General features: G+C 41.0%; 1 protein-coding gene across 5 annotated transcripts in view; it reads right to left on the reverse strand.

The window, feature by feature from the left end:
* Window positions 1–13430, reverse strand: part of kiaa0825 (KIAA0825 ortholog) — a 297880-nt gene that overhangs the window by 195164 nt on the left and 89286 nt on the right. For all 5 annotated transcript variants that reach the window (XM_060906939.1, XM_060906943.1, XM_060906940.1 and 2 more), the window contains 3 exons: window positions 11072–11239; window positions 9748–9833; window positions 2651–2872 (listed from right to left, as the gene is read on the reverse strand). In XM_060906939.1, coding sequence (XP_060762922.1) covers window positions 2651–2872; window positions 9748–9833; window positions 11072–11239 — 476 coding nt within the window. The remainder of the gene's footprint in view (window positions 1–2650; window positions 2873–9747; window positions 9834–11071; window positions 11240–13430) is intronic.

Genomic DNA, 13430 nt, shown 5'->3' on the forward strand with positions numbered 1-13430 from the left:
ACAAATAAAATGCTTAAACAGTAAGCAAAATGTGCATGTGCTACAAGAAACATTAAAATGATTAAGTTTGAACAGTATTGAAACACAAAAAGCTGAACCTTGGCCATAGGTGGGACTGTGCACACAAAGTTGGGCTTAAAAATTTTGGTCATACTTAAATAAGCTATATTAATATATTTCTTATTAATTTATTTCTTATCTATGTTTCTTATTAGTAATAGAGCATTCGTCAGGGCCTGTTATCTGACAAATATTCTCTACCTGTCTTGCCCTCTTTGAAACCCTGTCTCCTCAGTATATTGTTCTCTGTCTTTTTTTTTTAATTATTCACAAGTTCAAGTTCTTTGATATTACAGGTGACCATGCTTTATTTACTTTAACTGAGCAATTACATACATCATAAATAATTAAAAATAAATACCCTGTAAATAAACAATAGGTATGGTGGCTAATGGCTCTTCTTGCATTTGTAATATTATCTCTTACTTGCTTTATTTTACAACATTTCCAGTATGGCTTCAAATAAAGTCAAAGTATGATAACATACAGTAAACAAACTAAAAATGCGCCTTAATAACCGTGTGCTAAGGAGGTGCTCTCCCGTGCTGCTTGTTGGGGAAGATAGAGGCTGTGGCACGGCAGTAGGCCTATAATGATTTAGCATGCCTAGTACACAGCTCTCGATATGGCATTAAATATTCTCACAACACTTATAGGCTAAAACGATTCAGAAACTTTATATAAGTTCATAATTACGCCAGTAACACCACACATTGGCGTGCATATGTACAAACCTGTCTGAGACACCCATCTTCAACTCGGATACCTTCTTCTCCCTCCTCTTCCTCTAAATTGACGGTAGGCAATTATCCAACTTCCGGCGAGTGCAGCATCATTAGATGCGCCACCTACCATAGGGGAGTGTGTACAGAAGGGAACACCTCTTTGCCTGTTTAGCCGTGCGTAAGGCGTAATTGATCAATCGCAAGTGGTTGGCGCGACGCAATGGGTAGCCTAGATTAGATAGATAAACTAGATTTGTTTTCTAGCGTGAGAAATCGGAGGTATGGCGTGTGAGCGTGTGAAGACAATCAAATATGTGTGTCTCACGCTCATTGCGTGAGAGTTGGCAGCCCAGGTCAAAATCCACCCTATATGTTTCGTAAATACATTTAGTCGGTAAACAGGAAGTTGATGTGGGACAGACCTGAAAACGGTATACACATGGTATAGAACCCCAAGCTGAAGCTCGGTACCAAATATCAAGCAGTTGTGATTTGTGGTTGCTGAGAAAAGTGTTACGAAAACTTTGTACATCAACCCTATATGTTTCGTAAATACATTCAGTCGGTAAACAGGAAGTTGATGTGCGACAGACCTGAAAACTGTACACACGGTATAGAACCCCAAGCTGAAGTTTGGTACCAAGTGGCTTTGATTGCTTGGTTGCTGAGAAAAAGGGTGTTTCAGATGAACGGAAATATGGACGGACAGACAGACAGGGGTAAACCAGTATTACCCCCCCTCCTTTGGAGCAGGGGTATAAGAAAAGTTTTCAAGGTATCTAGTTATTTTTGTAAGATTTGACTACATCTTGAAGACATAAATGAACGAGCCTACTGTGAGATGTACTCAGGAGGCTGCATTCAGTGCAGGAAATACCCAAAATGTCTAAAGATAACTCCTTTACATTTCTGAGATTTAATCTTTCCAATCTATGTCACTTCAATAACAGAACCGTGATACTGGATTTTCTGACTTTTCCAGGTTGAAATGGAGTGCCTTTAAATTTCATACTTTTCCAAACTTTCCAGAAACCCTGACACAGTGACGCTGCCAACAATGAAATACGGTTTCCTTCTGCGTTTAAATTTATATCCAGAGCAGCTCATCTTCACAAACTATGTATTCGACACAGAAACACATGTGCAACATGTAACATGGAGGAAAGTCAGCCCTCTATGATGATTCAGCCATGACCATAAATGTGACATAAGAATAACTGTTTATGTCAAAGTCCAGATGTGTTTGCTGCATTTGTGCCAACGATATGTACTCTTTTCTCCACGTTGGCATTTCAGTTGATTGTCTTTACAACTATTTTCTTTTCAGCCTGTTTGAGGCTCTTGATGGTTGCGTATTTAAAAATTCTTTCTCAAGATCCATTTTCATCTGTAATGTGTTTCTTTTCTGACTTTAAAACACACACGTGTTCTCAGCAAGCCGATGGTGAGACCCAAACGACATGCAATCTGCCTAGTTCAGAGGCCCACAGCTGGCGCTGAGACAGGCCATCAATTCCTCACACCAATGTGAGCACGCAGCTCTCTGAACAGGGAAAATCGCAATGAGGGATAAAATGAGGCGAGACATCCCGGGCCAACACAGGAAACAGCTGGACACGGACTGAACTGTGGAACTTCAGTCCCCTAAGACAGAGCAGATGTCACTATGGAAGATTCATGAATGGAGCTCAATGTCATTGTAGATCGAGTGTCACTGAAAGCTAATGAGGACTAAATAAAGCTAACAAGGACAGATAAAGACATCATGTAGTATCTCGGACTTGGCTGTAATTCCAACGTTAACATGTTATAGCATATTGGGACGCGACCAGTTTTCACACCACAGACATACAGATGAAACTTGCCTTAGCGATCGTCTTGGGCATGTCCCTCTCTGGACTGAGTTCAGCTTCCTGTCGGAGAGAAACACAACCTCGAGGGATAAGAGATGACGTGGAGCTGTGTGTCCTCTCCTCCTGATGAAGACTCTTACTGCAGACATCTTCCAGAAACATCTTCACACCGTGAACCATCTGAGGAGCCAGTACCTGAAATGCAGCCCTCCACTCAAACTCCAGACACACCACCTACATACACACATACACAGATAAAGCACCAGAATGAATCAGGTCAGTAATACAGTCGAATGTACAGTGGATAGTGTTGTACAGTAGAAAATACTGAATACAATCATGACTCAAAATAAAACAACAATGGGATGACGTGGTAATTATTTTCCAATGAACGCATGTCCCAGAGTGTTTTACTCTTTTTATACCACGGCAGTCTGTTAGTGCCAACATCCATCCATCCATCCTCTATAACAATTATCCCTCAGGGTTGTGGGGGAAAGCTGGAGCCAATCCCAGCTGACTTTGGCTAAAAGGTGGGGTACACCATGGGCAGATCATCAATCTATTTTTATTTATTAAAGAATAACATGTACTTTCTATTCATGTATAGTAAGCCTCAATGCCAGGCATTGTCCGAATTCCCGATTTGACCGACCAAGACGGTTGGGCAGAAATATTTTAGCGAGTTAGGCCCATTCGGGCACACCTATGCTCGGCTTCTTTAAACACAAAAATGATTTTTGAGCGAGTACATTACAAAAAACAAGATGTATTAACCAGCATCCTCGCCTCCCCTGTGATCGCCGTTTTTTTTTGTCCCGATTTGTAACAGGGATTCTGATTGCCTCGCTTCAGGCGCGTGTGTGCATTTGTGCTTTTCATCACTACGAGTGGTCGCTGGTGCCCTCTACGTTTTCTCAGGTTGACTTCAGGACAGCCACATATACAGTGCCTTGCAAAAGTATTCATCCCCCTTGGTGTTTGTCCTGTTTTATCACGTTACAAGCTGAAATTAAAATGGATTTTTGGGGGATTAGCACCATTTGATTTACACAACATGCCTACCACTTTAAAGCCGCACATGCATTTTTTTTTAAATTGTGACACAAACAATAATTAAGATGAAAAAACAGAAATCTGGAGTGTGCATAGGTATTCATCCCCACCTAAAGTCAATACTTTGCAGAGTCACCTTTTGCTACAATTATAGCTGCAAGTCTCTTGGGGTATGCCTTTATTAGCTTAGCACATCTAGCCACTGGAATTCCTCAAGGCAAAACTGCTCCAACTCCTTCAAGTTAGATGGGTTGCGTTGATGTACAGCCATCTTCAAGTTATGCCACAGATTCTCAATTGGATTGAGGTTTGGGCTTTGATTAGGCCATTCCAAGACATTCAAATGTTTCCCTTTAAACCCCTCCAGTGTAGCTTTAGCAGTATGTTTAGGGTCATTATCCTGCTAGACTGTGAACCTTCATCCCAGTTTCAAACCTCTGGCCGACTCAAACAGATTTTCCTCCAGAACTGCCCTGCATTTAGTGCCATCCATCTTTCCTTCAGTCCTGACCAGCTTTCCTGTCCCTGCAGATCAAAAATATCCCCACAGCATGATGCTGCCACCACCATGCTTAACTGTAGGAATGGCGTTCTCAGGGTGTTGGGTTTGCGCCACACAGGGTGTTTCCCATGATGGCCAAAAAGATCAATTTTAGTCTCATTTGACCAGAGAGTAGTCTTCCATGTGTTTGGGGAGTCTGCCACATGCTGTTGGGCAAACTCCAAACGTGATTTTTTTAAGCAATGACTTTTTTCTGGCCACGCTTCCATAAAGCCCCACTCTGTGGAGTGTATGGCTAAAAGTGGTCCTATGGACAGATACTCCCATCTCCGCTGTGGATCTTTGCAGCTCCTTCAGTGTTATCTTTGGTGTTTTTGTTGCATCACTGATTAATGCCCTCCTTGACTGGTCTGTGAGTTTTGGTGGGCGGAGCCTTCTCTTGTCAGGTTTGTAGTGGTGACATATTCTTTCCATTTTGCTAATGGATTTAATGGTGCTCCCTGGGATATTCAAAGTTTGGGATATTTTTTCTAACCCAACCCTGATCTATACTTCTCCACAACTTTGTCTCTGACCTGTTTGGAGGCTCCTTGGTTTTCATGTTGCTTGTTTAGTAATGTTGCAGAGTCAGGGTCCTTCCAGAACAGGTTGATTTATACGGACATCATGTGACACTTTGATTGCACACAGGTGGCTCTTAATCAACTAATTATGTGACTTATGAAGTGAATTGGTTGGACCAGCTCTTATTTAGAGGTTTCATACGAAAGGGGGTGAATACTTATGCACACTCTAGATTTCTGTTTTTTCATCGTAATTATTGTGTCACAATAAAAAAAAAACATGTGCACCTTTAAAGCAGTAGGCATGTTGTGTAAACCAAATGGTGCTAACCCTCCAAACATCCATTTTAATTCCAGCTTATAATGCGACAAAACAGGACAAACACCAAGAGGGATGAATACTTTTGCAAGGCACTGTATATGTAAAAAAGCTAGAGCTAAGTACATTTAATGAATGGAAAAACATGCTTTTGTGTCTCAAATAGTAAACCACACTCTAAAGGTTGTTTAATTTCCTCCTAAATGCAATGGCAAACTGTACCGCAGTACAGACTCCTGTTTTTAGTTTTATAATTCATCTTTGTAATATTGCTAGTCATTGTTAAAGGCAAAACAAAGTGTATTTTGTGTCGTAAACGCTATATAAAAAGACTTATTATGTACTAGTACTGTACCTAAGTACGTACTAGTACTGTACCAATATCAATATATGATATTGATTTATGTTTCATGCTTTCAGGGCTTGTCTTGTTCTTCTGTTGCAGAAATAAATGTTGTTTTTAAAAAATAAATGATTTTTTTAAACGTACTTTTGTCTAAATAACTCAATTATACCCCTAGAAAGCATATCATTACTGCCTTGAACCGTGTACTTGAAAACTTGCCGAAATACCGCAAAATTTTAAGGCAAAAGGAAATTCGGGGGGGGGGGGGGGGGGGGGGGATTTTTTGAGGCCATTTAAGGTGTCAAAAGTTAAAGCTGAGGCCTGTATAAGTACACTTAATATTGTGGAACATCCACAGAAGTTAATTTCTGTGATCACCTACGTACATTATAGTAGCTATAAAGCATCATTACCTCACAAACTTCTCTGTTATTCTTTCCCTCTTGACGTTAATATCAGTGACCGCGCGAGTTCATGGCAGCCTTCAAAAGCATGGCCGCCGTGGACTACAACTCCCAAGCGCCTCAGCGCCCTCCTTCACCTCGAGTACTGATTGGAAGTACACCTGCTCTCTCTATAAGCACGCCAAACACTCCAGCACATTGCGAAGTATTGTTCTGCGTCTGTGTAACTGATCATACCAAACCTTTGTTATTTGTCCTGACTATTAGTGTTTCTGACTCAGCTTCATTAGTTACCGACCCTAACTTTGTTGTTTCCCTCTAACATTCCGTTTGCTGATCGACCAACCCCTAGCTAGACATAGGCTTTGATTCTCGTCTCGTGATTTGGATTTGTTTACCAGTTTGTGACGCACCCGCTCTCCCCTGCATTTGCGTCCGTAAGTGCCTGCATTCTGATAATAAGAGAAAATAAATAAATAAATAAATAATTCAGGCTGTCATATTACCTAGAACTCTGAAAGACCTCTATCCGGTCAGAAACATCAAGTTTCTTTATCTAAAAAGTGCTGACACTGGAGACTCCTTCCAGAAATGCTACGGTAAATACATGTCTCCTGACAGAAAACTTCACCACGTCTACATTTGCACACATTTTTTGTTGTAGTCGTCCCTTAAATCTGTTTCTATGAAACATCCACTGTACATATCCCTGTGTAAATTGTCACTAGAAAAAACAAGAACGTTAATTTAAAAAAAAGAAAAAAAAGAAAGATTTTCCTTGCAGCTGACAACACTATCGGTGCTATGCTTTTATAGAAAATTCCTGAACACCTTCTGACCAATCAGAATCAAGAATTTAACAGTGTTGTGGTATAAAAGTGAGAGTTATGTTAAGCCCATACACATAATTCCCCATATCTGATTGGCTGTCTTTCTTTATAATAAGGACCGGTGTTATAATAGGTTTATCTTTTTTAATCAAAACTATAGGGAGTTATAAATTTATTTTTGACATGTACCAGTTTCACCTTTAACTTTATCCAAGTTTAATTTCATTTCATTAAGTAAATATTCATATTACTGCACTCTTGGAAAATCTAGAAACCTGAAAAGTTCTTCAGTTTGCTGTCGACGGTTCCCTTGTGTGTGTCCCTATCAGAGCAGGTTCGACTTTAAGAACTAACCAAAGACCATTTGAGGAGTTCTTTCCCCCCTGAGAGTGATTTTCCCTTAATTTTGACACCAGAGTGCTTTATTATTAAAAACCAGGGACATACATTATATGTAAGAGAGTTATATTCAAATATCCCCACACTGCACTCACTCTTTTTCTCCATATTCCACACTCAAATCATGTGACTGTTGAACACAGTATTGAAAATGTAATCTTTTCTTTGTTATATCAGTCAGATACAGAGGCAATAGGGTTTTTAGTGCTTTTTTTTTTTACATTTCATTTAAGTAGATTATTTTATCTCAGTTCAAGAAAATATAGTAGTTTTTGTAGTTGTACCTTGGTGATCTATTTGAACATCTCTCATCTCTACTTCTAGATCAGCACTGTTGATACTAGACAAACATATGTAGCCATATATGTAACGCATGTAACCATGAGAACAAGCATATTTATTTATTTCTATCCACATTCACTGGATATGAATAATTGTGCGCTTTCATTGGCTACTCTACTACTAGGATATCAGCTCATATACCATCAGTAGAGAAAAACAAAATAGCAGAGCGCATCAAGTCAGATATATCACTTTATCAGTTATTTAAAAGAAACAGCTAAAAGAATATAGATTGGTTTCCCCCCTAATATCTCCTGTTCCACACTCCAGCCCAGTTGGTGGCAGTAATGCGCCTTTAAGTTGGTTTGCTAACCGCCAAAAAACCCTAAAGAAAAAAAAGAAAATGGTGGCGCGTGTTGCTGAACCAACCGAGGACGAAATAAAAACAACTTGAAAACAAAACCCCCAAAAATACAAAAAAAGCAATAAAATATGGAATGAAAGTACTGTATTTGATAGTAAGATTTTTTCCCCAAAAAAAATTATTATTATAGCATTTTTCACAAATTGCTCCTGTCATTTTGCTGGTTTGTTTACATTCTAAGCAGTAATGATTTTTGTATAAAGTTAGGGCAGCACAGTGGTGTAGCGGTTAACACTGTCACCTCACAGCAATAAGGTTCTGGGTTCAAGCCCAGTGGCTGACGCACGGGCGCAGATAGAGGGTGGGACGGGTGGGATTCGTCCCACCCAGGTTTAAATTCACCTCGTTCAGTCCCCCCCACTTATAGGGAGGAAAAAATGTCTATGCTGTCTTTCTTTGCATAAGGCAAACCTCACAGAAAAATCAAAAGACTAATTACCATTCGGTTTATTGATGTGCACAGCAGTACATACATAGTTGCAACAACTCACATAAAACAAAACAAAGACTGATACTCGGTTGGTTGAGCTGCGCAGACTGCACAGGTTGCGAGCTCGAGCTTGGTTGCTATGGTTACCCACAACAAGTTTGACAGGCATATCGGGGACAGCTCCTAGTTCAGGACCCCAACACGGCATGATGAAGGGTGCCAAACCGAAAAGGTAGAAAACGATTGCATCGTTTTTTCAAAAAACAACGACACTAAGTAAACTGTGCCTTACTTTATCATATCACCTTGCAATTTTTTGATAGTCTGTTCAAAGTAATGTCGTAGTGAAAGTAAAATCGTACGGTAGCCTCCTTCTTTCGGTGGTAGCCTGTAGATACAGTGCTCAGAAGGCAGTTTTAATGTTTAATCTGGCGTTCCCTGCCATAATTTCAGCGAGCATATTGTTTCATAAGGAAACTTTGCGAAGAGTTGTTGACTGACTGCCGCTCATGCAACACACAGGCATAGTTAGAAAGTCAGGATGCACTGGTTTACACTTTATACACACACACACGTAGCCCAGCCTCTCGCTATGTTTAACAGTTGGAACTTAGCGGTTTTAAAACTAGTTTTGTAGCTCTATTCCTACTCTTTATTTATTAGTAGGCCTAAGCTAACGGTTGCAGGGATGAAGGAGTGATGGTTTTTTTGTCTTAGCTGAGTAATGTCGCCGCCCTGAGGGCATCAGAGTATATTCCTCGCACAACACATGTTGGGGGTGGGGGTGGGGTTGGTTTGCTGGCAGCTTTGTCCCCCCCAGTTCAAAAAACGTATCTGCGCCCCTGGGCTGACGAGGGCCTTTCTGTGCGGAGTTTGCATGTTCTCCCCGTGGGTTTCCTCCGGGTGCTCCGGTTTCCCCCACAGTCCAAAGACATGCAGGTTAGGTTAACTGGTGACTCTAAATTGACCGTAGGTGTGAATGTGAGTGTGAATGGTTGTGTGTCTCTATATGTCAGCCCTGCGGTGATGATTTGGCGACATGTCCAGGGTGTACCCTGCCTCTCGCCCACGATCCTGCACAGGATAAGCAGTTACGGATAATGGATGGATGGATTTTGTATGCAGTTTTAATTTATCGAATTTGCAAAAAATAAAAATGCTCTGTTTCTCAAAATCCAGTGAATGTGGATAGAATAAAACAGTTATTCCATTCAATCCTGTCGTACATGACTTATAGCCGGCTCAGTGCTACGCGCCTCGTCAGCTATCAGCTCATGTACGACTCGATTTCGTGGAATAACTGGTAAATATACCTACTCCCCTTCTTTAAAAAAAATATATAACATGCTGTTTCATTTGTCTGAAAGAAAAACTATGAGACTCGGACCAGCTTTGCAGAGCAATGCTGTTCTTCACCTCATGTGGTGGTGTTTTGTTTTTTTTTTACCTCAGGACACTTCTTGGGTATTACCTTGATGTCTTCTTTATTATCCTTCATTATGCAGTGCACAGTCAGCCATTCATTCCAGCTTACAGCAGAACTGTGTGACGTACCTCGGTACTGTGGAGCAGCAGGTCTGACGTGACTTTACCATCCAGCGCAGACATCTCCACATCATCCCTGACTTTCTTTAGGTTCCCTACACAGCAGGAGAGAGATGTTACGGTGCACCAACAGCTGCTATTAACACAAAGACAGATAGTTACCTCAAATTAAATATATAGAGACTAAATAATGAGTGAACAAATCCACAGTCATCCACGATGCGCTGAAAAATGAGTCAATGAGAGAAGAGCTTTTAAAACTCCAGTTGTCCTCTTTTCTATGCACCAGTGACTGAAATGACTTCAGTGGCCCGCAGGAAGAAAGGAAGAAAAAAAAAGCTACAATTACTGCAGCAACTGAGCTTTGTGTTCAGACCACACTGGGAGATGGTGCAGTTTATTTGAATCCCAGATAGCTCCAGCCATATCGGTGGTAATCCATGGCCGGGTGAAGAGGAGGATAAGTTTGTGCGTGTGCGTGTAGGCAGCAAATTAAAAGTCCATGCATCAGGACCACATTTTTCTAATCAGACGCTTTGAATGTGAAACCCCGGGTGAGGCAATTTAGCTTAACGAGAATGAGGGGCTCACTGGGCCGATTGAGGAAGGAAGCAGCCGGGGTGTCACTTTTTGACCTTTAAGCTCATCTGATGAATTTCTGGTAATTAAGTCATTTGATTGCCTGAATTAATGATTTGGATAACTGCCCTTTAAAGGCTGTTTACTTCTCTGTAAATTGAGGTCTTTTCTGCATGTCTTGTTTTTTAATGTAACCTTTATAGAAATTACTACATGCACCAGTCATTTTCATGGTGAGTAAAAAAAAAAAAAAAAGGCCGCTCTTAATTTTCATAGCCAGAGAAGCAAGGAGAGAGAGCGAGTGTGTGTGTGTGTGTGTGTGTGTGTGTGTGTGTGTGTGTGTAGAGGACATTCTGTGCAGTGTATGGATAAAACATTGCAGGCCACACTGACATAAACAGCATCATATAACTGCCTGCAGCCAGACACTATTAAACTAAAAGCTTGGATGAATGCAGTTCTCAAAGATCACCTGAAAGTTCAGCTTTGAGGTGCTAAAACTCTACGTTAAAATAACTTGCAAAATAGTTGCACAGAGACTATTAAAAATACACACACATAAAAGTGTGAAATTCCATGAGCCGCTCAGTAATTCATCCGGTCATTATGTCATTCTACTATAATCAATCAGATATTACTTCACTTTGTTAATTTCTTCATTAAATCTTAATAAGTACATTTGTGTTCATGCTACACTCACATTGGTGTGTGGTTTGTGTACCTCTGGGAAACGCTATGATACAGTAAATGATACCTTTAACACCACTTGATTCTCCAGCACAGTTGAGAAAGCCCAACTCGGTTGCCAGATCCTCCACTTGGCGCTCCAGCTGCAGCAGTGTGGTGGCCAGTTGGACCAGGCCTCTCAGCTGCTCAGAGGTCAGGGAGAAATTCCTGCTGGTTTGGGGAGTGTCTTGAGGAGCTGCAGTTGGACATAACCATAAGGTCACTAAGGTACAATTCCATACAGCATACCTAAATGTTCTTTGGTTCTTCTCTCTGGGGAGCCCTTTAAACCTCACAACAAAGGATTCCTCTATGAAAGCAGAACCCCTTTAGAAAGTTAATAGCCATTCTATCCAAAGAATCCTTCATATAAGTACTTTAACATTGAAATGTGTTGGAAAACCAAATGTCTCTACAGTACAATCATGTAATTGTTTAACAATTTTGAGACAGTATTGTAGATCTGCCACTGAAATATTTATAAAGCCACATTTTAAAAGACCTTTATAAAAATATGAGCTATTAAAATTGAAACCATTCCTAATAATGTATGTAAAATTGTTCCCATACATACAGTATTAATGTCCAAAGAGCTACCTAAAACAACCTAAGAAAATCTCAAATCAATCAACCAACCAACAAAGCCACCAACCAACCACCGACCTGCACAACCAATCAACCAAGAATCCCACCAATCGACAAAGTCACCAACCAACCTTCCAACCACTGACCCACACAACCAATCAACCAAGAATCCAACCAAATCAACAAAGCTACCAACTAAGCCTCCAACCACCGACCCACCCACCCAATCAACCAACCAACCAAGAATCCAATCAATCAACAAAGCTACCAACCAAGCCTCCGACCACCGACCCACCCACCCAATCAACCAAGAATCCAACCAATCAACAAAGCTACCAACCAACCCTCCAACCACCGACCCACCCACCCAATCAACCAAGAATCCAACCAATCAACAAAGCTACCAACCAACCCTCCAACCACCGACCCACCCACCCAATCAACCAAGAATCCAACCAATCAACAAAGCTACCAACCAACCCTCCAACCACCGACCCACCCACCCAATCAACCAAGAATCCAACCAATCAACAAAGCTACCAACCAACCCTCCAACCACCGACCCACCCACCCAATCAACCAAGAATCCAACCAATCAACAAAGCTACCAACCAACCTTCCAACCACCGACCCACCCACCCAATCAACCAACCAATCAACCAAGCTACCAACCAACCCTCCAACCACCCACCCAACCAACCAACTAACCAACCAACCAATCAACCAAGAATCCCACCAATCAACAAAGCCACCAACCAACCAAGAATCCCACAAATCAGCCATTCAAGCAACCACCCACCCAACCACTCAACCAATCAGTACAGTTCTAGAGACACAGGGAATCTATACCAAGATGTATTGAATGTGTTCACGTCACAGGTAACATTAGATCTGAGTGATAATACCAATATCCAAGTTTCGACTAGTATTCTCATTTTCAAGAGTTCAGTTCAACCATTCAGTAAAAATTAAAAGTTAATTTTACCCAACCTAGCTAGCCAGCTTAGCATACTGATTGTGCAGCTAAAGGTTTCCAGGTATGCCATCCTTTAATCGTTGGTGTATCAGATCATGGCAGGTTTAAAACCATCAACTGTACTTTCTGGGATCAAAAAAATTAATACATAGGAATCAGTTTTATTAACAAATTTGACCCAAACACCAATGTAAAGTAGGACTCAACCGTCCAAGATAAATTTAAAAATCACAACAACAACTTAAATATCACTCTTTTATCCAAAGCAATGCATAATTAAGACATGGTACAATCTAAGTAACAGAGGTTAAGGTTCAGGGCCTTGCTCAAGAGCTCAGCAGTAGTTTTGGCAGTGCTGGTATTTGAACTCACAATCTTATGATGACTCATGTAGAGATTGAACCATTAACCCCAACCCCCCCCCACACACACTCTCTCTCTCTCTCTCTCTCTCTCTTTTCCACAGAGTTCCACAAAATCCCTTGAAAAGTTCTCATTCAAAAAGCTTGCTCAAATGGCACAAACTTTTCTCAGCTCACCCGTACATGACCCCTGTCTCTAATATTGCTTTTGCATCCCCGAGGCTGCCCGTGCCATGACTCGGGGGATGTTCCGCATTAGGCCAGAAGAATGGGTCTGGCGAGGACAGCCAGGCTGTATTCTCCAAAGCTCCAGCAAACTCGTTTTTTTTGTATGTGCTCTTAAATGAGCTGTGCTAACAGAAAAGGCGTTGGGGATAAAGCAGGCATTAACAGAAGTGAAAGTGGATAAGGGAGGCATTAATAGAAGTTGTGAAAAACTTGAGGATGATGGAGTGTGGAGAGGA

This window comes from Neoarius graeffei, chromosome 24 (assembly GCF_027579695.1).
Source record: "Neoarius graeffei isolate fNeoGra1 chromosome 24, fNeoGra1.pri, whole genome shotgun sequence".
Taxonomy (NCBI): Eukaryota; Metazoa; Chordata; class Actinopteri; order Siluriformes; family Ariidae; genus Neoarius; species Neoarius graeffei.